The sequence below is a fragment of the Lepidothrix coronata genome, unplaced genomic scaffold, assembly GCF_001604755.1.
Source record: "Lepidothrix coronata isolate B3197 unplaced genomic scaffold, Lepidothrix_coronata-1.0 Scaffold293, whole genome shotgun sequence".
In the NCBI taxonomy this organism is placed as follows: Eukaryota; Metazoa; Chordata; class Aves; order Passeriformes; family Pipridae; genus Lepidothrix; species Lepidothrix coronata.
Window position 1 is genome coordinate 592986 of NW_016690473.1, and position 22968 is coordinate 615953.

Genomic DNA, 22968 nt, shown 5'->3' on the forward strand with positions numbered 1-22968 from the left:
CATGAAAGCCAGTCTTAAATTCAGTGCTGAACTCAAGTTCAGGCCTCAGTGTGACTTTTGGGTTCATCACCAGGTTCATTTAGGCCAGTGCTGCATTTGGGTGGCTCAAACTGAGAGCGGTGCTGAGGTTTGAGGAGTGGCTGCATTTGCATATCAGGGCATGGAGCTGGTGACAGTTTGTATGGGGAAGCAGAGACAAGCCTCTCTGGAGTGCTGCCAGGCAGGCAGTGTTTAGTTTGGATTCAGGCAAGTAAACAACTCTGAGGTGAAGCCTCTCGTCACGGAGCCTGTCGGTTTTGCAGGCTCCTGTTACCTTCAGACAAGGACTGGGGTTGGTTTTGGTGGCCATAAACCCAGCTTTTCCTGGTGCCAGGAGTAGCTGGGTCAGTAACACCATCTGTAGGGCTGTGTCCTGCGTGTGCTGTGAGATGTGGCTTCTCAGGGTGGGCTCTGATGGGTCTGTGCTGGTTTGCAGACGGAAGGAGTCACGAGGCGACTGGCAGAAAGAAACGACTTTGTGTTGTTCCTGTTTACACTGATGACAAACAAAAAGACATTCCTACAAACTGCAACGCTCATTGAAGATATCCTGGGAGTTAAAAAGGTTAGTTACTGGTTTCTTTGCTTTATTTGTATGGCTCTTCAGGCCAGTAGAGGAAAGAGCTGTTGCTTTGAAGAGTCGCTGAGGATAGTCCTCTTAAGCTGCCAGTCCCACTTGTAGTTTATTTGAAACCTGACTGTTGACAGTGATCATTAACTTCAGTCATCTCATAGAGAAGCCACACTATTGATGTGGAGTCATCCTTGCAATGCTTTTCCATAGCTCAGAGGATGATGGGAGGTGAACACCCACCATCTGAGTACCTCACTGTCATTAAAGTACAGCCAGTGTTTCAAATAAAGGAAATGAACCTCATATAAATTAATTTTTCATCCTTGCCTTCTGATTACACTTCACACATTATACTTGTCTTCATGACATCTGGAAGGGCCTCCTGTCCTTCTCTCTTACCTTGGGCTTTGTCACCTCTCAAACAAGTTGTAGGCTGGGGAAACAGGACACTTTTCTTCTGCACAGACTGGGGTTGTTTTTTTAACTATTTGCCATCATCATTACAGCTGAGTTCTCTGATGTGATGCAAATAAAATATTAATGGTGTAATCCTGGGAAAACCCTGAATGAACAGTGCCTATGTACATTTTGTGGAGAGAGTCAGGAGTCTGTAACTTGATACTTTTTTACTTAGAGTAAGGTTGAGGTGGATGTACTTCCTGAAATAAGTGGGAAACAAGCTTAGTTTATCTGAACAAAAATGGTGTTTTTCTGACAAACGTTTTCAGCCTCTTTTTATTAAAAAGATCTTTTGATGAAAAAACTGAAAAGTAATCTGAAAGGTGATTCTTATCTGTGAGTTTCAAAGAAAATACAGAAGTGGAAAACAAAATTGAAACTTTTAATACCCAAACATAATTTATGTATTAAATTGGTTTGTGGGGTTTTTTAGTTAAAAAAGGCCCCCAAATTTTATGCAAACATCTAGTCTTTAAAATATGGATGTCTGTACAGCAGGTGTAAATCCCAGCTGCTTTCAGACTCTTCACTTGCTTCTCCTTTCTTAATATTGGAATAACCCACAGAGCTCCCCAGGGAGGATCTTGTGTCTGTGTTCACTTATTGAACGTCACATGTGACTCAGTTGGTGTTGCCTTCTCCAGGAAATGATCCAGCTGGATGATATTCCCAACCTGGCCAGCCTTGTGTCCAGCTTTGACCAGCAGCAGCTGGCAAACTTCTGCAGGATCCTGGCTGTCACCATTTCTGAGCTCGACACGGGCAGTGATGACAAGCACACACTTCTTGCCAAAAATGCCCAGCAGAAAAAAAACCTGGGTCCTTCTCGAGCTGAGATTAATCAAGGTAATTGTTACACTGTGAACAAATCACAGGAATCTCCATAGTAATCTCAATTTTCCCCTTTTCAATGTCACTTATGTTTCTGGAGGATACTGAAAGTGTTGTGTGTTGCAGAGCATTTTTCTTTATTTTCTTTATCCCTCAGGAAACAGTCTTTCCTGTTAATGAACTTTACTTTGTAGCTTTTGGGTTGATATGGTGTTGCTAATTAGGTGGGTTAATTTCTGTCATTTCAGCACTCTCTGATGAACTGAGTGGCTTAAAATAATTGGATTTGCTTTCTATGCCTCAGTCATGTCCATGGCAACTCTTGGTAATTCTGTGTCCTCCTTAAAAGACCGATTTCTGAACTAAAATTGTGTGCAGCGTGGTTGCTGTTGGAGCAGTTCCTCTCTGATTTTATCTGCTGTTGTGTTGAGCAGGATGTCTGTCTTTGTCAACAAGGAAATTGTGTTTAATGTTAGTTATGTTGCCCGCTGTTACCAAAGCAGCCTTGGAAATCTGTGGGTCTCATCTCAGCTTTAACTTAGGGCACAGTGTAGGTTTCCTTATTTTGCTGAGTGCTTCTCAAGTGCAAAAGCCTTGCCTAGAAGGATGAGTAGGAATTGGAAAAGTTAAACTGAAGTACCCTCAAATGTAGAATCTGCTGTTTTCAGCTCTTACTGTGCTGAAAAGCATTTGAGCTTCTGAAGCAGATGTGAGAACTGCATCCAGTGAGAGGTGAGTAGCATAATACAGCAGCTGAGAAACTTTAAAGGGAAGGGTGTATTTTCTACCCTGGCATAGCCAGAATTCTCTTGTGAAGAGCAGTGGACAAGTATGGGTAGATGTGGGTACTAAGTTTAATTTAAATCAGTTGAACTTAATAAGCTTGGATCCCCCAGAGCTGAACTTAGCCAAGCAAATGTTTAACTAATCATTTTTTGTGTGCACAATTAGAGACTGATTCTGAGATTGTAAAATATATTCTACTTTAAAAATTTTATCAGGGAGCTTATCCTTTCAAAGATCAAACTCTTTCTTATAATGTTAATGGCCAAATTCTTTGTCTTTTTCCACTTGAATCTGCAAGTGTGTAGTGAAGTGAAGCCTTAGCTATGTATCTTTAATAAACAGGTCCTGTAATTAAGTTATTCTGTGAAAACTTGAGGGCAAAATGCAGCTCTCCAAGCATTTTGCAAAGCAGTGACTTCTGTCCTTGCCCTGCTCCTTCTAAGGGTGCAGTTTCACCATTAAAAGCCTCAAACCTGGGGCTGCTCTGGTGTATTCCCCATCTGTTTTGCTCCTTGATGATCTAATTCAGGAAACCATTACTTAAAAAGCTGAGGGCTTTCCTCCCAGCTATTCCAGTGAGCCAGTTCAGTTTGCTACGAGACAAACACCACGGGAGGGAAAACGAAGGAGGAGCATCACACAGAGGAAAGGGGGTGTGGAGCTGCCCATTCCAAGGGCTGCTGCTTCATTTCTGCCAGCTTAATTTTCAGCCAGATCAGTTCCTCGATATTGAGTCACTGTGGACTGGAAAACAGCACTGAATTATTCCTGGGATATGAAACTCTCTTCCAGTCCTTAATAGGAGGCTGCACTGACTTCTTCCATCTTTGGATCTTTTTGACCAGATCTTTTTAACCATACTCTTCTGTATCCCTCATGTAGATGTTTTGGTACCTTGTGGCGTGGAGGATTTGATGACTGCTGTGTTGATCTTAAATAGGAATAAAGTTATTTTCCTTTTTTTTTTTTTTTCCAGCTACACTTCTGAATATTCCAGGCTTCATAGAGCGATTGTGCAAACTGGCAACACGGAAAGTGTCTGAAACCACAGGTACCTCCAGCTTCCTGCAGGAGCTGGAGGAGTGGTACACCTGGCTGGACAATGCACTGGTTCTGGATGCACTGATGAGAGTGGCAAATGAAGAGGCAGAGCAGAGCAGTACAGGTACCTGGCTTGCATTCCTTCAGCTGGTGTTCATCCTAACCTTCTTCAGGGTTTGCCACGTGTTGCTTCTCCTTTCAACCAGAAATATCAGCAGTTAGGTCTTATTCCCAGTTTGTTCTCATGTAGCAGTGATTTTTTTTTTTCCTGATTAAAGTTAGCAGAATAGGTAGGAAATGTCCTTCAGCAGTCTGTGCCCTTTGCATGCCTAGATAACCCTGTAATGCTGTACATCCTCAGCACTAATCTCCCTGCAGAGGCAAAACAACCCTTCTGAGGTGAGTGACTTCACCAGCATTTTCCTCTAAAACTTTGGCTGATGGCTTTGGGTCCCAATGCTTCATACCAAGTAAGTGGCCCCTTCTTTAAAAAGGCAATCTAGTTGCAGCAAAATGGAGTAAGTAATTGAAGAAAAATAATTATTCCAGTTAATACAACCGTAGGAAAATGCTTTGAAGCACATGTGTGGTTTGTTTCTTCACCCTCTGGTATTACAAAAATGCAGGGTATGTCTTGTAAAACTCAAAGTACTTAGTACTCCTGTTTCTGCCCTTAGCAGGGTAATTCTGCATAGGGTTATGAAAATTATTTAACTGTGGCCTAAGAATACTGGTCCTGAGGTATGAAGTGAAAGTATATCAATAGTAAATGCTTCTGATCTCTCATCCCTGCTTTCATTACCTTTTCTGCCATGTCCTGGTGCAGTAGTCTATTAATTCATTTAGGTGAGCCTACTTATTTTAGGTCATTGAGCTTATGATGGACAATCAATTTTTAAAAACTTATCTCTAAATTGCCAGCTATATTTTTTTTTCTCTTCTGTGATTTAAACTGGTTATTTGCTGTACATCACTGGTTTTAGCTGAGAGGAAGATTCAAGCAGAGGGGCTGGTCCTACACCTGCAGTGTTGGGTGTAAAAGTAATAACTGTAACAAATCCTTGCTGTTGAAGCTGCCTCAGGCTCACATTTTTGCCATCTTGTTCAGAGTCTTCAGATGAAAGTGGGTTGGCCAACAGCTCAACACGGACACAGCTCCCACAGTCCATGAAGATCATGCACGAGATCATGTACAAGCTGGAGGTGTTGTACGTTCTCTGTGTGCTGCTCATGGGGAGGCAGAGGAATCAGGTGAGCCCTGGGACGTGGTCACACAGGCAGCTGATGTCCCTTTGAACCTGAGTGCTCATTAATTAGGTCTGGGCACAGAAACACGGAGGGCAGAGCTGAAGGCACAAAGCTGGGCAGAGCCCATCCTGGCAGCCGTGCCCGGACACACAGGAAGTGTTCCACTGGGAAACAGGGCTGGGCACAAGGGTGGGGGTCCAGTCCCCCCAGAGCTGCTGCTCTGGTGCAGGATGGATGCAGGAGGATGTCTCCTGCATGGGGATCCTGTCCCTCTGTGTGAGGAAGTGTGTGGGTGTACCTGGATGCTACAGGAGCCAGACCTTCTTACCCCCTCCTGGTGACCTGTTTGGATGGAGCCTCTTTCTACCTTCCCCTTCTTTGGCTGCTTTCAATTTTGGAAACTCTCTGGCGTGGTGTGAGTGGGTGATTTTTGCAGCAGATTCCCATGTCTTGGCTGAGTGTGAGCAAATTTTAAACTCTGAGCTGAGAGAATGCACTTCAGTGCTGTCTGCACTGATCACTGCCTGGTAACCCCACTCATCTGTTCCTTTTGCCTTTCTTCCTTTTGAAATGAAAAAAAAAATTATTCCCAGCCTCACACAGGCTTATGGAGAACCAGTCCCTGCAGCCTGGCTGTGGTTTGATTTAAATGGGTCAAAAGCATGTTGTGCAGGGAAAAGAAAAGCAGTCCTTGGTGCAGTTTTGACAGGTTTCCAGCTTTGTCAGTCTGCTCAGCTCAGCAGAGCAGCTCGGGACAGCAGGGACATTCACATGCCCTGGAGACTGGGAGGCCAAATTGGTGTGAATGGAAGGGACTGGGAGGGCCAGATTGGTGTGAGTTGTTGAGGGGCTGTTGTATTGGGTAAGAGTGGCTGTGTTGGGGGGCAGTTGCTTGAGCACATTTATCTTGAGTATTTTGGCCTTTGCTGGTGACCTCCCACTGAATCAAAGTCACAAACACTCGCCAGTCTCTTAAATCTCTTGATCTGAATTTAAAATAGAAGTGCAGTTGTAGTGCAGTCCCAAACATAACTGATCTGTTCACTCTGAACCTACAGAAGTGGTTGTGGACTCCCCATCCCTGGGAGTGTCCAAGGCCAGCTTGGATGGGATTTAGAGCAGCCTGGTCTAGTGGGAGGTGTCCCTGCCCATGGTGGGGGGTGGAACTGGATGATCTTTAAGGTCCCTTCCAACCCAAACCATTCAAGTGGATACTTGGCATTAAAAATAAATAAATTCTCTATAAGAGGGGACTAGCAATTGTTGCAGAAACCACAATCACTACCATAAGCAACTGTTGTCATTCCTTTTAGAAATGCTGTTTCCGTTGGGCATAAAATAAAATTTAAACAAAGCCCAGACGTAACTGGAACTACCAGAACGTGGATCCGTTAGGAGGACTTTTTTTTTCCATTGTGTCAAGCCAGATAATTCATTGCTGCCTGATTTCACCACAGGAATGCAGTTTTATAGATACTGCAGAAACAGCTTGCAGCTTGCACTCATTCTGCTGCCACTGCTTCAAGGAGCTGGATTCCTTCCCTCCCTGGGTCAGCTCCAGTGTGTTCCTGTCAGATATGACAAGGCAGAAAATATGCTGCTGAAACAGCCAGCTTTGAAGCTGAATTTATTTTTTAATTTCCTGAGAAAACAACTCTTTATCCTTCATCTGCTTTCTCTGCCCCCATGCAAATGTTAAAACTAAGGATAAAGCTGGCATGCAGTTCACCTCCTCCCCAGGACTGATACAGGGGGACTGGAATTGAACTCTTGAAAGATTTGAGTTACTTCATTCCCAAATACTTCTGGTGAAATCCTTTGCCTTTGAAACACATAATATATCCTTCATTCCTTCATCTGCATAAAACTTGTGTGGCAGATGTGAATCCAGTTTCCCTTCCTGAGCCAGGCAGATGAAAACTGGAGCTGAGCTGTTCTCCATGGAAAGCTCCAGAGTGAGGGACAGCAGTGCCTGCAGTACCACACTCACTGGCAAGCATTGCAGCTGCTTGGTGGTGTCCCTTCTCTACGAGGGAATAAAAGCACAGGATCTGTGATTCCAGTCTGAGCAGCCAAAGGACTTACTGGTTTTAGGTTGGATTCATTTTGCACGGAATTTCTAAAGGGCATCACAAACCTACTTCAGTCCACCACAACAAGCAACAAAATGGTCTGGTGTTTGCTTGAGGCACTGTGCAGCTTCCCAGACTCAACCAGTTTACTCTAAATCCTTGGTGTGAACTTGATTGCTGGCTGATTTGCATAAATTGATAACTGTGGTGGCAGTGACTTGGCTCTGCCTGCTGCCACCTCGGGGGTGAGCTCACCCTTGGGGATAAGTGGTGTTTCTCTCAGACCTGTGCCTTTGCTTCCTTCTCATTATGGTCACACCCTAAATTACTCTCCTTTTATATGTTTCTGGGCTGTCCTGCATGTCTGTGTTGGGGTGAAAAGCCATCAGGTGATTTGCTTGCTCCTGTTGTAAGGAGCCACACTGCACACAGCAGAACCTCACGTTTTAGTGGTGAGAAAGCACTAGGCCAATTCGTGTGAAGGTGGGCAGCAGTAGGAAAAAATCCAAGGAGTTTGAAGGGTAAATATAGAGCAGGGATTGCCTTGGCATCCCCAGGTAGTTGTAATGAGTTTGAGGTCTGGGACAGAGTGTGATACAAAGGCAGTGACTGTCATGCAGCTCCTGTAAGGTGAGAGCTTTAGAGCTGAGCAAACTAAAAGTGAACAAGACACATTTGAAATTAGGGATGAGTCATTTAGAGGGAGCAGACTCAGGAATTAAAACTAGGAATATGGAGAGCTTTTCCTGTGGTGAGGGCTGAGGCTCTTGCAGGCAGCTCACCCACTTGGCTTCCTCCTGTTGTGCCTGTGCCACGCTGGCCGTGGAGGGACAGGGAGAATACAGGGAGCTCTTTGTTTGGAGAGATTCCTCAGAGCTGGTTTTGTTGGAGGCTTGTGTCCAATAGCATTTTAAAATACTGGAGCACTAGAGGACTCCAAGCTTTGCAATCTCTCAGGTAGGATGGGTGAGATAGGAAGGAGTTGGATGTGATACTTGGCATGTCCAGCAGCAGGAATGTGATTTCCACAGAGATGGGGCAGCTGGGGGCTACAGCCAGGAGGAATGCAAAAAGGCCATCAGCTATGATGCAAGTAAGGCTGAGAGAATGAAAACCTGTAAAACAGCATCAGGTTTAACTATTTTGGATTCATTCAGGTGTTTGAGTAGATGGAACAAATCTGAGTGACCTGCTGGAAATGCTGCTGGTTATAATGCTGCATCCTGGGGACAACCTGGGCTACTGTTAAGTGATTTTGTTTATTGGTTTTAAGGAATATGTCCATTACTGCATTGGGCACTTAATTTTTGCAGCATGTTGGGCTTCCCAGTCGTGTGGTTTCCATTTGCAACCACATCTCAAGGAATACTGCTTATCCTAGGCCTACAGTTGATGAGAGTCCCACTTTGTATTTCCCTTACTCCTCATCTTCCAAATTGCTTACATCAAAAGTCTCACAGCTTGGACTGAAGGTATTTAACAGCTGCTCACACCAACATTAGGTGCTTTTTTTACATGAGTAACTCTGTTTCAAACACATCATGATGTGCTGTGTCCCAGCTTGGCAGGCAGACTGATAAATAAACCCAAGTATTTTAGCATTTTCTTCTCTCCTGATCATTCTGTAAAGAATTCAACTTCTCCCTAACCTGAAGGAGTTAGACACTTGCTCTTTGATACAACAATTCTCCTTCTGTTGGCAGAGAATGACAGAATTGTGCCCATCTGTTTCCAGACCACGTTATATCCGTGTTTGAGGATGCAGCAAATGACTTTGTACCTCTCTTTTTTTTTCCCCAGGTTCATAAAATGATTGCAGAGTTCAGGCTCATTCCTGGCCTCAATAACTTGTTTGACAAACTGATCTGGAGAAAGCATTCAGCATCAGCCCTGGTTCTGCATGGACACAACCAAAATTGTGATTGCAGCCCAGTGAGTAACTCCTAGAATTCTGTGTTGGGTTGTTATCCTGTCATACAGTCCTCAGGAGTTGTGCTGAGGAACTGGGTGCTTCTCTAATCCACACCTTGGGATGTGGCAGCATTCGGTTTCTTGGCAATTATTGTTTTCACTGAAGTCTTTGGCTTGTGCCATCAATTTAGCAGGGACAATTTAGCCTCTCCTCTCTCCTAGTTTGGGAACTGGGAAAGGGGGTAAATTGGTGGACCCTGGAAGCCAGAGGCAGAAGATAACCAAAACTTAAGGAAATGATAACTAGGAAGAGCACAGAATACAAATTGGGTCACAGTCAGGTTTAGGGGGGTTGAGTTTTTTATTGGATTCTTTTACTGTTTTTTGTTCCCTCCAAATGTAGATATTCTGAATTGATCAATACAGTGATGAGCTTTTCTGCCTTTGCAGTGAGAAGAAATTAGTAATTTTATAGGCTTGGAGCAGTCTCCACTTCTGTTCTATTTTGGGAAGCCTGCAAAGTGCAGCCTTCCCCTTTATGCAAGTCACTTGCTCTGCTGACCTGAGGGCTTTGATTTGGAAAGGTTTTTTATTCAGCTTGGTAACTAATGATATCCAGAAACCCTAAAGCAATTTTTTTTTTTTTTTTACTTTTCTTGTCTCTTTTTAGGACATTACTTTAAAGATACAGTTCTTGAGGCTTCTTCAGAGCTTCAGTGATCACCATGAGTGAGTATGAGAAGTTGTGGTGGGTTGTGGCTCGTTGGTGTTTGCCTGGTTGCAATTCCAGGTGTCCTGAGCACAGGGCAGGCTCCACGTGAAGGGAATGTTGTCCTGTCCTTAATTCAGATTTCAGGTGCTTTTCACTCCTGCTGTGAGCAGCCTAAGGCTCTGCTCTCCAGTGGGCATGTCTTAATATGCCTGTTGATACTTGAATCCAGCCCATTTTGCTTCATGTTGAAATGTGCTGGAACGTGTCTGTGATGAGTGAACACTTTCTGGCTGAGGAAATAAGGAGGCAGCTTTCATGGTGTTGTTTATCTGCCTTCTCCCCAAGAGCTGGTAGTGAGCCAGTGGGAATAGGGAGGAAGCTTCTGCCTGCCTTCCAAAGGCATCCTTAAGAAACTTGAGGCTGCTGGAGTTTGAGGGGTTTGCTTGGGGGTTTTTCCATGCTGTGCTGCTGGTACAGATGTAATTCTTGCTCTGTTCTGACTTGTGGAATTGCATCTTTCGTTCCATCAGTGTCCTGTTGCTCTGATCCAGTCCTGTGAGATGGTGTCCACTGCTTACAAACCTCTGTGTTTGAGGCATGTTGTACTTGAGGTGCTGGTCATATCCACAGCCAGGATGATATTTTTGTGCAGGTTTCATCTAGTACTATTGGACATATTGGAAGTATCAGCCTTTTTGATTGTGGAGTTTTAGCTTTGAGAATGGGAAGCTGCTGGACAGGCATAAAGGGAAGGCTGACCTGTTGTAAATCCTCCAGGCAAGACATTGTTTGCCCAGGAATCACTCCAGGTTTTCCAATAAAATCTCTTTAGATGATATTCCTACTTAAGTGGCTGCTACAAAGATCTCAGGCTTGTTCAAACAGGAAACAGCTCCCAGCTGTAACCTCAGAGCAGGTGGAATGTGTGGAATCTGGTTAAGGGTTTTAAACAAATGATGACACAAACTTTCTATGAAATCACAGATTAGCTGAGGACAAGATGAGAGCAAGTACTTGTGCACTAATATTAATTTCAGTAAAATTGTGTCTAAGCCAGACTTGCAGAACTGTTTGTTGCAGGGAGAGAAGGGCTGTGTTCTCCTTGCAGAAACCTGATAATCCACATCAAAGGAAGCTTTACATGAGAACCTCAGTGGGCACTAATCTGGCTGATGGTGTTTGAAACAAGGAGACACTCAGTCCCCTTGGGTCTAATAATTTTTCTTCCATGTAGTTGCTGGTTTGATGAGTAGTTTCTTTTTGCTCACTCATCCTGTGCTCCCTGAGGTTTCCTGAAAATAAATCTGTGCAGTGTGATTCTGAGCACTTTGAAGTAGGAAGATGCTGGCATTGGGCAGGGAGTGTGGCAAAGGGAGCCCCTGGACTAATTTTTACTCTTGTCAGACTTGTTCTGCATTTAATTTACTTTACAGATGAAATAATTCGTTTTTGTTATGCAAAATTCAGTATTTGATAAAGAATTTCCTTCAAATTCCTGAGGTTTATATCCATTACTGTTCTGATCTCTACATTTCATGATGTTTTTAAATATTGCCAGAGTGAAGTTTGCTGAGAGCAGTAAAGTACAAGGATGATTGAGTGCTTTTTTGCAGCTTCTGCTTTCTGAGACTGATTACTGATAAAGAGCAGTATGATAAAGCAGAGAAAAACTGTGGGAAGGTGTGAAAAAGTTTGCTATTTAAGTCTTCTGAAATTCGGCAGAATGTTGCTGAGATTTTAAAAAACAAGAAGAAAATAATTACAAACCATAAGATTTTTGAACAAGTCAGCAGAGAACCATCATCTTAAAGCTGGTCAGTGCTAAAGCTGGAATTTGGTGAATTTTGGAGGAGCTTCACCAAACAGCAGCTGTCTGGCCTGGGGGAGGGAGTGGGGTGGGAATGCTGTGAAGAGCAGCCAGGTGAGAGAGGATTACCCAGCCCTGCAGCCCTGTGGCTTTACTTCTCATGGAATTGCATGTTTGCCCCTGGAATTCATCCTGTTTTTCTCCCCTGCTGTCTTGCTTTAGGAACAAGTATCTCCTCCTGAACAGCCAGGAACTGAATGAGCTGAGTGCAATCTCCCACAAAGCCAACATCCCTGAAGTTGATGCAGTTGTCAACACTGACAGGTGAGAGGGAATAGAGGGCTTTGGGCAGCAATTTAGGAGGTTTTGAAGCATCTCTGTTGGAGGTTTGATGTCCTCTGTTCTGTTTGAGGTCCATCTGTCCACCACAGATTTAATTTCAGTGATGCATTTCAGCAGGAAGTGTCCAGGTTTGTGTGGTATTGATGGCTATTAGCAAATCTAAAGAGTGCTCATGCTCAGAGTAAAGTGTTTTAAAAGCAAAAGCAACCTTAAGGAAAGCCCAAAATGGGGAGGTTTGAGTTCATGGCCCAGATTTTATTATGTTATTCTAGTTCTGACTGTTTGTCTGGCCTTGTACAGCAGGCATTGCAGACAGACCTGGAAAGTAAACCCTGATCCCTCTAATCCATTAATTGCTCCTGCTAATAAATCTTAGGTTTGAGATTCAGGAGCAGTCTGTGCACACATAATGTCCATTTCCAGGCTGTTTGAACAGATCCAGGTGTCTGCTCAGAGTATTTTAAGAGCAGCTAATAAACAGAATGAGCTAAATTAGATTAACACGTTAAACCACTTACAGAATCTCTGGTGTTACATTGGAGTATCTGTTAGATTGACTGTTTTGATTCAATAAGCTCTTTAACACACAATTCTGGTGTACAAACCTCACCAGGTGGAACACAGTTTGCAGAATTGAGTTGTCAGAATATTCCCAGAGTTTCAGCAGGGACTTGGGCTGCACAGAGCAGATTTACCTCGCTCCAAAAGGGAATCCTCTAAGAGGATTTCCAGATTATAATTATTATTATCATAATACTGTGTCTAATTGGGAAGAACTTGAGGGGTTTTTACAGCTTCAGCATTTAGTTTCCATGTTGCTTTTCTTGAAATGAGAGGTCAAGGCATTGCTTCTGCACAAGGTGGAAACTCCACTGAAGATGTTTAATACAATTAGTGTTGCAGTTGTACAGCCTCTATACTTTTACTACACCATACAGAACAAGGTTGTCTCATGTAGCATCCAGGTTTCCATACTCTGCTCTGCCTCCTAAGTGGGATTTAAAGCTTCCTTGTTGAGCAAACTGTGTGTTTTTCATTCCTAAGATCAAATATGGTGGGTTTTTTTCCTAATATTTTCATTTCTGCAAGCTATGAATTGGTATTTCTGAAATATTAACGATTTGAGAGAAAATGAATAGTTTTTCTTTAGGATTTATTTGGAAGTCACGTTGCAGGTGTTGCAGACATTTACCAAAGGCAGTGAGGGGAACCCTTCTGCTGGTAGAACTGGCAGAAGTACCATATACTTAATACTGAGATTTTGATCACCAAAAGCTCTGGAGCAGAGACTGGATTCAGTATTTTGTAAGGTACAGCATTTGCCAGCCCTTCCACTCATGCTGTCATTCCTTCACCTGCTCCAGGAGTCTTGTCTGTGATGGGAAGAGAGGTTTGTTGACCAGGCTGCTTCAGGTCATGAAGAAGGAACCAGCTGAGTCCTCTTTCAGGTGGGTTCACTCTGCACTCTGATGTGCTGTTTGAGATCCCTGGGATGTAGCCTTGGTTTCATACAGTTTATTTCAGCTGGGAATGCTTGAGAATCATAATCTGGGGAAAGGCCTGGCTTTGCTGTGCTGTGGTGGCAGTGCAGGTGAGGGAGAACACCAGAGCTTGCCCTGCACTCCTACCAGCATGGCCAGGGACAGGTCTGACTCCATTGTCATGAGACAGATCAGGAAACTGGGTTGAAATTACAGATATAATAAAGTACTGCCCTTGCTCCAAAATCAGCACCTCATTTCTTCTACTTCTCAGGTTTTGGCAGGCAAGGGCAGTTGAAAGTTTCCTTCGAGGCACCACCTCCTATGCAGACCAGATGTTCCTGCTCAAGAGAGGACTCCTGGAGGTAAGGAACTCTATGTCAAGCATCCTCCATAGCAATCAAGAGGGATTTATCTGCAGTGAATTCAAAAGTGGGTAAAAATGTTAAACATTCTCTGGGAATACTTTTGGAAAGCATCTGTGAATTGTACTTGTGGTGGCCAGTTGTATAACCTGCATCAGTGGGAAGTTATTTTAACAGGAGACTCACCTGAATTGTTGTCTTTAGTTCAGTCATCCAAGAACTGAACCTGCAGATGAATGCTCTAAATAGTGGTTAAACCAGATCTGTGTTGTGCTGCTGGCTTGGCCTGAGCTGTGGCAATAACATGTTTTCCTCCCCTGCCAGCATATTCTGTACTGCATCGTTGACAGCGAGTGCAAATCACGGGATGTGCTCCAGAGTTACTTTGACCTTCTGGGAGAACTGATGAAATTCAATATTGATGCGTTCAAGAGGTTCAACAAGTACATCAACACAGATGAGAAGGTAAATATTTGTAAAAGCTGTCCCCTGAGGGTCAAATTACAAACTTTTATAGCCGGAGGTAGCACTAAAACTCAGATTCATTTGGTTTTGGTGTGGTTGGTGAGCTTGGGGCACAATAAACATTAAGGGGTGAGCTGCCAAAGTCTCTGCACAGGCAGGTGAGTTGCTGCACACACTCAGTTCTCAGCAGTGCTCCTGCTGTCCTGAGTCAGCAAGTGCTGAGCTGTTCAGAAAACACTGCCCTGTTACATGATCAGGCAGGTCTAAGGTCAGGGCTCAAGGATGGCACAGCATTTCCTGGGAAGCCTCTGAGTTTTGAGTTAAGCTGATAGTTCTGGACATTGGGACAGCTCCAAAAAGTCTTTTACTGGAGCTTGCAGTTCTTATGGACGTGGATTCAAATATTAATATTTGATGCTGCAAAAAGATGTCATATCCTTGATGTTATTTGAACTCACAGCCATTTTAAGAAGTCATGGCTGATGTAATTACCTATAAAACTGAGTTGCACATGTAAATCAAGGATGGGCAGCTCTGTGCAAAGTGGTTTCATGCTCTTGTGCACTTTGTACATATAACATCAGTTGTTGGGTAGGTTCTGAATGACCTCATATTCTTGCTTTTGTTACTGTAATTTTTCCCTCATTGCTCTTAGGTCTGGCAGACCTTGGAGAATGGGAAGTATAAATGTATTTTAAAAGAAAGTTGTATTTAATTTTGGTTTTTTTCTCTAGTAAATGAACTCCTACGTTCTAGAGAATGTCTTTAGACTTCATATGTGCTTCCTATTTATTGATCTATAACTGAGTTTAGTTCTCATTCTGTGTGACTCCCTCATTGTATTTATTCCTCCCTAGGACTGCCTGTATAAAGTAAGTGTAGGAAAACATGGAGCTGGAGGAATTAGAGGCCAGCAGCCAATGCTGTCCAGTCTCCCTCTTTCAAAACAAAGAGTGTATGAAATCTTGCTCTCGTTGGAGTGGGACTTCACAAAATATTTTAGGAATGCCAGGACTCTGACATTTTTCTGTTCCACAGTGATTTTAAGGCCCTTGCTGTAGGGATCCTTTGGTCAGCCCTCGGTGCCAGTGTTGGGCTGGATGAGGCAGATGTATTTTGTTAGAGATGACAAAAAGGTCATGGCCCTGAGTATTTATATATTTAATTATTTTAATTTGACACTAAAAAGGGTTTCTCTTCAGTTCCAGATATTTTTAAACCAGATCAACAGTTCCTTGGTTGACTCAAACATGCTGGTTCGCTGCATCACACTGTCCCTGGACCGGTTTGAGAACCAGTCTGATGCTAAAGGTGAACAGTGAGGAGTGGGGTGGGCTCTGTTTGGTGGGAATACCTTAAATCTGGGCTTTTGAAAATTTGGGGTGCAGACAGAGGGAAATGCTACCCTGAAAGTTTGTTTCTGCAGTCTGAGCACCAGTTCTTGCTGCCCTGGTGCTTGGACCAGCATGTCTGACCCTGCAGCACCTGCTGACTGTGTCTCTCCTCTGGCTGCAGTGGCAGAGGTCCTGTCCGAGTGCCGCCTCCTGTCCTACATGTCCCAGATGTCCATGAGAATGTCCTTCCTTTTCCGTCTCATCAATATTATCCATGTACAGACACTCACACAGGTAAAGAGCTGACAGTAACTTTAGTTACCTTGCTGGTACTGGAGTGATGAGCAGAGCTGGGAGCAGGGAGGAACCATGGCCCTTCCTCCTTGCTGTGTGTAGGGACACCTGCTTTCCACAAGCATATCTGCTTTCCACAAGCATATTTTGTAAGGACGTGTTTACAACCAGCATCTTGATATTTTTTTGTTTGCTGTGTCATTTTTACTCTCAGGAAAACGTCAGTTGTTTGAACACAAGTTTAGTTATCCTAATGCTGGCCCGAAGGAAAGAAAAGCTCCCCTTTTACCTGCGCACCTTGCAACAGATGGAATACACGGAAAAGTACCCTGGATTCATCCTGAACAACTTCCACAGCCTCCTGCGATTCTGGCAGCAGCATTACCTCAACAAGGATAAAGACAGCACCTGCTTAGAAAATGTATGTGACCCTCTGACCACGGCAGGGATCGACCACAGCAATACCTGCCTGCCAGTCACCACAGGGATGGGAAGTGGGAGGTTGTGAAGGGAAAGAAGGGGGGAAGTTCTGCCCCCAGTGTAACTCCTGCAGTGTTTTTAACACCATCTCACACAGTCAGGCTGCCACAAGGCAGCTGCTGGGTTTCCCTGCAAACAAAACCTGAGGTCTTGGCTCTGGCACACAGACTTGCCAGTGCTGAGTGGGGTGAGAGGCAGGGCTGGCGGGATGGGCAAGGATGTGGAGGCAGGACAAAATGCAGCTCCCAGACTAGTTAGCACCTTAACCAGGCTGTTCCCTCTTCCTGAGTGGCAAACAGTGCAGGAAATTATCCGGTGCAGCTGCTGGAAGACAAGGAGCTGCCCTGTGGAAAGCAGCCTGCAGGCTTCTGCCCCAGAGCTGGTCTGTGTTGGGCACTGGGGTAGAAATGACCTGTGATGAGAAGGCAACTCCCTTGTATAGGGAAGGTGAAGTGAGGTTGTACAGGTTTCTTCATTGACTTTTCAGTGATTGGGTGGCAGCTTTAACAGATTTTTAATGAGTTCAAGGAAAAACCCCTTCAGTTCAGAAAGCTCCTATGGATGAGGTACCTGAGGTGGAGCAGCATTAGGGCTTTGGAAGTAGAGAAAATAAGGAGTTCCCAGACAGGAGGAGTGTGATGGAGGAGGAGGATGGGTGGGAATAACTAGTCCAGTGTGTAAAGGCTGTGGTAACACATCATGTATGATGGGCTGCCAGAGTGGCCTTTTGGCTTTCAGGGAATGATGCAGGAGGGATGTGAGCAGGGAGGGGATGTTGCCTTTGTGTCTTCCCAGGGGTGGGAGGTACTGCCAGTACCTGCAGCACTGCAGGGACACAGAGTGTGCTCAGACTGGACAGCAGAGGGACAGTTTGGGGTGGTGTGGGTGGCCCAGGCAGAGGTGCTGGCAGTCCCTGTATGGAGGCATACATGTCTGTATCTGTATCTCTGTATATACTGGGTAGTGGGAGGCTGGTTGTGGAGGGTGTGGTTGGTTCATCCAGCCCTTCTGCTGCAGGCCCCAGGGAGGGAGGGCTGGGTGGTGAATCCAAAGCGTGGGTTACACGGTCGGGCTGGGGAGAGCTCGGGATGAGCAGGAAGCAGTTTCCAGTCCTCTCTGCTGAGTGCCTTTGGGATGAGTCTCATGCTGCATGTTGGTGCTGTGGGCCACCCCAACCATCCTTTCCTCTCTCCCCACAGAGCTCCTGTATTAGTTTTACCTACTGGAAAGAGACTGTATCTATACTGCTCAGTCCGGACCGGACGTCCCCCTGTGCCATAGTGAGCTACATCGACGAGGCGTACATGGACATTGACAGAGACTTTGTGGAGGAGTAACCCTGGGCTCCAGCTTCCGATGGACAGCGCTTGGAGGGTCCCTTGCAGCCCGTGGATTTTCAGGGATACGCTGTGCAGTGTGTGTGTGTGTGTGTGTGTGAGTGTGAGGAGCACTGTCAAACCCCGGCCCCTCCCGGTCCCAGGCTCTGATCTCTGACCGATGAGACTTTGGGCAGCTCTCTGGGCAACACATTCAGGGATGTATCTTCCAGTTGTTCTGGGATAAAAATAACCACCTGCAAATACCAGCCTCTGTTATTTTTTTTCCTCTCTCTCCCGGTCCAGCGGGGTTGGTCAGAGATGGTTTTGCTGACAGTGAGGATACTCTGTATGTGCCAGTTGAGTTGTGGCTCTCTCATGGCAAGTCAAAAGCACAGCAGTTGCCCTCCAAATGTGAGGTCCAAGGAGCCAGTCTGACCAGGACCCCAACACCAGCCACATGCAGAGCCCCCACGGGGACCCCCTTCAGGTGTAACCCTTCTGCTGGGGTTTGGAATCAGGGGTTTAGGGTTGGGTAGAGCATGAGTGTATGTGTGTGTGTGTGTGTGTGCTTTTAATTCCTGAGAGCCCTAGCTCCAGTCACCTCTTCACCATCTCCTTTTGGATCATTTGGTACTAAATCTGTGCATTAGGAGAGAACCTCTGCTCCTGCTGTCTTTCCTGCAGATCCTTTCCACCTGGAGGTGTTTTACAAAGCTGCAGAGAACAGAGACATTTGAGCAGTGGTGGAATTGCAACAGAGGTTGGCTTTTTCACGGAGCACTTAGCATTAAAATGTACTAATTTTTTAAACTTGCGGCTTGTCCCTTCTCTTGGGTAACTAATCTGGTTTTAAAATCCTTTTCAGGACCATTGCTCTTGATGTTAACCTGCTATGCCTGGAAGTCTTATGTCAGTCTCTTGCTTTCAGTCCTTAATATCAACACACACATTAATCTTGAAGTGCAATATTTACTGGAGATGTCCGTATTTCCTGCATCTGTTTTAATCAGAATGTGTTAAATGCTGGGAATAAACACTCCTGTTCCTGAAAGTAACTTTGTAGGATATGTTGGGAAAGGGGGAATTGGGTTTTGGCAGTCCTCATTGCCAAACCTGCACGTGCCCTGCCTGCTCACCAACACTGCATTATCCAAGACAGTCAGATTCCCAGGAATGAGATACAGCCATTACGTTTAAGTCAAAAAAGTGTCTTGCAGTTCCAGCTAAAAGAAACCAGTTTTGAAACATGCATCTGAATTTTTTTTTTTTTTTACATTTTCTAATTTATTTTATGAGATGACTTGACTTCAGCTCTGTCCAGGCTCCAGAGGGGTGAGGATGTTCTGAGCCGGCAGCATTTTGTGTCTTGTCGTTTCCAGCAGAATGAGTCCCACTCTGAGTCTCCCAGTGCTGGGGGTGGAGGAGTGAACAAGGCTCCAGTCCCGAGGGCAGGACCTGTCTCTGAACATCTCCCTCCTCCTCTTGCTTCTCTCACCCCTCAGTGTCCTGCTATGGACGTGCAGGGTGGTCGGAGCTGCTGAGCTTGTGCATAAACCTGGAGCCTTGCAGGAGCTCCTGGGGATCCTGGTGGCCCTCCCTCGGGGCTGCTCCAGTGGGATCACCCTGGGGAGCTCCTCCCTACAGCAGCTGCAACTCTGTTCTTCACCAGGTCACCCCCGCCCTGCCCCTCCCTCCCCTCAGCTAATTTCTTTCTCATCTGTACTTTTTTGTTCTTGGGTATTTGTGTTTTTGGTGTATCTTTGCTTCTTCTTAACTGTAATAGATGTACACTTCAAATAAATGCTTCAAATTAAAAGGCTTTTAAGTTAAGGGATGCCTTTTCCATAGTGTAGTTGATTGGTGCATCCACTGGCTGCTGCTCTGACCCTGCCCAGTCTCACCTCCCTCTCTGTGTTTTAAGGTCCGTTTGGGGCTGAGCAGCCCCTGGGAGGCTGAGCTGAGCCCACACCACCCCATCTGCTCCCAGGCCTGGGAGCACAGGCATGTTTGGGTCCTCACCTGTTTGAGGTGTCTTGGCTTTGCTTTGGGGCTGAGGCAGGAGGGGCAGAGAAAGGCAGAGGGGAGAAACCCATGGCAGCTCCTCCAAGGACGGAGCTGGGCTCCAGGGAGAGGCTCTGCCCCAGTGCAGAGGGTCACAGATACATCCTAACTGGGGCTACATTCCTGGGGGCTCGTCTGTCTGTGCCAGGTGCTTCAAGAACCTCATTTTGAGAGGGACCAGACCCCCTCTGTCCTTCATCCTTGTGTGTTATTTATGGAGAGCAGGGGCAGGTGGTGCTGGGAGAGCCCACTGGCCCCACAGAGGTGGCAGCAGGTTGGGAGCTGGGACAGGGAGGAAGTAGGACCCCTGTCATTTAACAAATACCTCGGGAAGTCTGCACTGTCCCCATGGTTTGCTGAGGTCCGTGCTGCCCTGATTAATGCCAATTTACTAACTGCAAATAAACATATTAAATGGAAACTATTAAAGAAATCTATTTTAAAGAAATGAGCGGAGGTGTCTTTCTTTGCGGTGACTTTGCCAAAGCTGTAACAACCCTCCCTGTGCCCTGCAGGGCTGTAGTTGGGGGTTTTATGTTCTCAGGAGTAGTGGGTGAGGTCTGTTCTGACCCCCTGTCCTGCCTCACCCCTCAGCTCTGGCCCCCTGCAGCTGAGAGACGTGTTTTGGTGGGGAGGGATGAGGAAAGGGCTCTTTTCCCAAAACCCATCCCAAGCTAGGGCTGTAGAGCTGGAAGGACAAGGCCTGGACCTCTCCTCTGCCCTTACCTGGCTGTGAAAAGATGTTCCCAAAGATCCCAGCTGGCCCCACATCCCATCAGCAAAGGCCAGGGTTACCCTGGGACAGACACAACAGAGCAAGTCCTGGCAGAGCTACATTTATTCACACGGTGCAAAGCTGGCAGTGGCTGTTGCAGCCACTTGCCTCCAACCTACAGCAGCAGCTGGGACAGGGCAGGGTGGGCACCCAGGCTCCTAATGCTGGAAAAAAATCCAAAAGGGCTTTGGTGAGAGCTGGGACCTGGAGGGCGGAGCGCTGTGCCACCCTTCAGGTCCCGGCAGCAGTGGGAGGTGAGGGCAGCAGTGCCAGGGCAGGATGTGGCCGTGGGCTGTGTGGTCACTGCCCTGGCTCCAGGGCTGGCAGGAGCTCCTGCCCTCCTCCCCACTCCCCCAGTCCAGGTGTGCTCACCTTGGAGAGGACGACGTCCCTGGTGCGGGCGCGCAGTTTGTTCACCTGCGTCTCGGCGATGTCGGCGCGTTCCTCGGCGTCGTCCAGCTCGTGCTGCACCTTGCGGTACTTCACCAGGTTGGAATTGGCCTGCTGCTCCTGGATGGGGTGAGGGGAAGGGTGGGTGTCTGGGGCACAGCTCCCCACATCGCCCTCGATGCCCCTTGCAGCCATGCCAGGCGGTCCCAGGGAGGGACAGCCCCGTCCCCCATCCCAGGAGAGCGGTGCTGGGCACTTACGGCCTCCTCGAACTGGCGCTTGTAGCTCTTGACCTTGCTCTGCAGCTTGTCAATCAGGTCCTGCATCCGAGCCAGGTTCTTCCGATCTTCCTCAGCCTGCAACGCCCCAGCTCTGTTAGCAGGACCCCAGCAGCCCCCCCACTGGGGATCCACCTGCCCCCCCACATTTCTCGGAGAGTCCCGGTGGTGCCAGGGCCCTACACACACACACACACACACACACACACACACACAAAGGCCAACCCAGCCCCCTGTCACAGCATCTGACCCCTGGTTCCCCTCCCTGTGTCCCATCACCCAGCACAGGAGTTGCTGGGAAATGGGCAGAAGGACACAGAGCAGGATGTGCATGTTGTGGCAGAGACAAACCTGTCCCACCCGTGTCAGTCCCTGCACAGAGCCCAGAACGAGCCCGGGCTGGGCTGGGCTCAGTGGGTGGGTTATTGGGTAACACAAGAGGCTGGGCAGAGGGAGTTGTGCCAAGCCCTGCTGTGCTGGGGCTGTGCCTGGTGCTCCTGTACCTGGTAGCTCATCTCCTTGATCCTCCTCTCGTACTTGCGGATGCCCTTCTGGGCTTCAGCCATCTTCTTCTGCTCCGTGTCCAGCTCTCCCTCCAGCTCCCGCACCTGCAGGTGGGCACAGCCCGGCTCAGCACCCTGCTCATGGGCACTAGCACCAGCCCAGCTGAGGCCAAGTCACCTTCCCAGCTCAGAGAAGCCACAGCAGAGGCTGAACCACCCTGAGCAAAGGCTGGGAGCCGGGCCCAGGCTCGCAGGTCCTTGGGGACTGTCCCCTGGTCCCCCCAAAGCACCACCTGTCCCCCCAGGGCTGGGGTGGGACAGGGGCCAGGGCAGCACCAGGAACTGGCTTCTGGGGGACAAAACCAGGGATCTGCCCCTGCCTTCTCACCCTGGCCTCCAGCTTCTGGATCTGCTTCTTGCCCCCCTTGAGAGCAATCTGCTCTGCCTCATCCAGGCGCATCTGCAGGTCCTTGATGGTCTGCTCCATGTTCTTCTTCATCCGCTCCAGGTGCGCGCTCGTGTCCTGCTCCTTCTTCAGCTCCTCTGCCATCATGGCAGCCTGCCAGGCCAAAAGCAAGGGGGCATCACCACAAGACCAGGCAGCCCTGCCAGACACAGGGGGAAGTTCTGAGACCCTCCCTTCTCCTCCCAGAACCACCCAGCACAGTGCCCACCACGCTCTTACATCTGTGATGGCCTTCTTGGCCTTCTCCTCGGCATTGCGACACTCCTGCACCGCATCCTCCACCTCACCACTCAGCTGGGAGACGTCTGCCTCCAGCTTCTTCTTCTGGTTGATCAGGCCTGTGTTCTGCACACAGAGCAGGTTCAATGTGACCAGGGCTGGCCCTTCACCGTGGCCAGTGGAGAGGCTCCTGGCTCTCCTGCCAGCAGAGATGTGGGACGTGGCAGTGCCTCACCTGGGAGTGGAGCAGGGTGACCCTCTCGCTGGCCTCCAGCAGCTCCTGCTCCGCCAGCTTCCTGCTCCTCTCTGCCTGCTCCAGCACGGCACGCAGCTCCTCCACCTCTGCCAGCAGCAGGTTGTTGCGGCGATCCAGGGCCCCCACCTGCTCCTTCAGGTCGTCGTTCTGGCGCTGGGTGTCATCCAGCTCGATCTGCAGGTCCTGTGGGGCAGTGTGGGGTCAGTGGGGTCAGGAGGGGGCTGGGCAGGGACAGCACCCAACCTGTCCCACTGTGACCGCCCGACCTTGATCTGGGCCTGGAGCTGGCGGCCCAGCTTCTGGAACTCGGCAGCCTGGCGGTTGGCGTGGTTCAGCTGGATCTCCATCTCGTTCAGGTCTCCCTCCATCTTCTTCCTCAGCCGGACGGCCTCGTTCTTGGCCCGGGCCTCTGCGTCCAGCGAGGCCTGCATGGACTCCATGGCCCGCTGGTGGTTGCGCC

General features: G+C 47.4%; 2 protein-coding genes across 5 annotated transcripts in view; one reads left to right on the forward strand and one right to left on the reverse strand.

Moving 5' to 3' along the window:
• TRPC4AP (transient receptor potential cation channel subfamily C member 4 associated protein) overlaps positions 1-20069 on the forward strand; it is a 35989-nt gene extending 15920 nt beyond the window's left edge. The window contains exons 6-19 of the mRNA XM_017837147.1: positions 476-604; positions 1717-1918; positions 3666-3854; positions 4839-4981; positions 8851-8982; positions 9632-9690; positions 11703-11804; positions 13187-13270; positions 13578-13668; positions 13993-14133; positions 15336-15444; positions 15649-15761; positions 15976-16182; positions 17441-20069. Coding sequence (XP_017692636.1) covers positions 476-604; positions 1717-1918; positions 3666-3854; positions 4839-4981; positions 8851-8982; positions 9632-9690; positions 11703-11804; positions 13187-13270; positions 13578-13668; positions 13993-14133; positions 15336-15444; positions 15649-15761; positions 15976-16182; positions 17441-17578 — 1839 coding nt within the window. The 3' untranslated portion in view covers positions 17579-20069. The remainder of the gene's footprint in view (positions 1-475; positions 605-1716; positions 1919-3665; positions 3855-4838; positions 4982-8850; positions 8983-9631; positions 9691-11702; positions 11805-13186; positions 13271-13577; positions 13669-13992; positions 14134-15335; positions 15445-15648; positions 15762-15975; positions 16183-17440) is intronic.
• Positions 20070-20441: 372 nt separating this feature from the next.
• The window catches only part of MYH7B (myosin heavy chain 7B), a 28235-nt gene continuing 25708 nt past the window's right edge, over positions 20442-22968 (reverse strand). For all 4 annotated transcript variants that reach the window (XM_017837146.1, XM_017837144.1, XM_017837143.1 and 1 more), the window contains 8 exons: positions 22775-22967; positions 22488-22691; positions 22253-22378; positions 21956-22126; positions 21568-21672; positions 21047-21142; positions 20769-20906; positions 20442-20560 (listed from right to left, as the gene is read on the reverse strand). In XM_017837146.1, coding sequence (XP_017692635.1) covers positions 20555-20560; positions 20769-20906; positions 21047-21142; positions 21568-21672; positions 21956-22126; positions 22253-22378; positions 22488-22691; positions 22775-22967 — 1039 coding nt within the window. In that variant the 3' untranslated portion in view covers positions 20442-20554. The remainder of the gene's footprint in view (positions 20561-20768; positions 20907-21046; positions 21143-21567; positions 21673-21955; positions 22127-22252; positions 22379-22487; positions 22692-22774; position 22968) is intronic.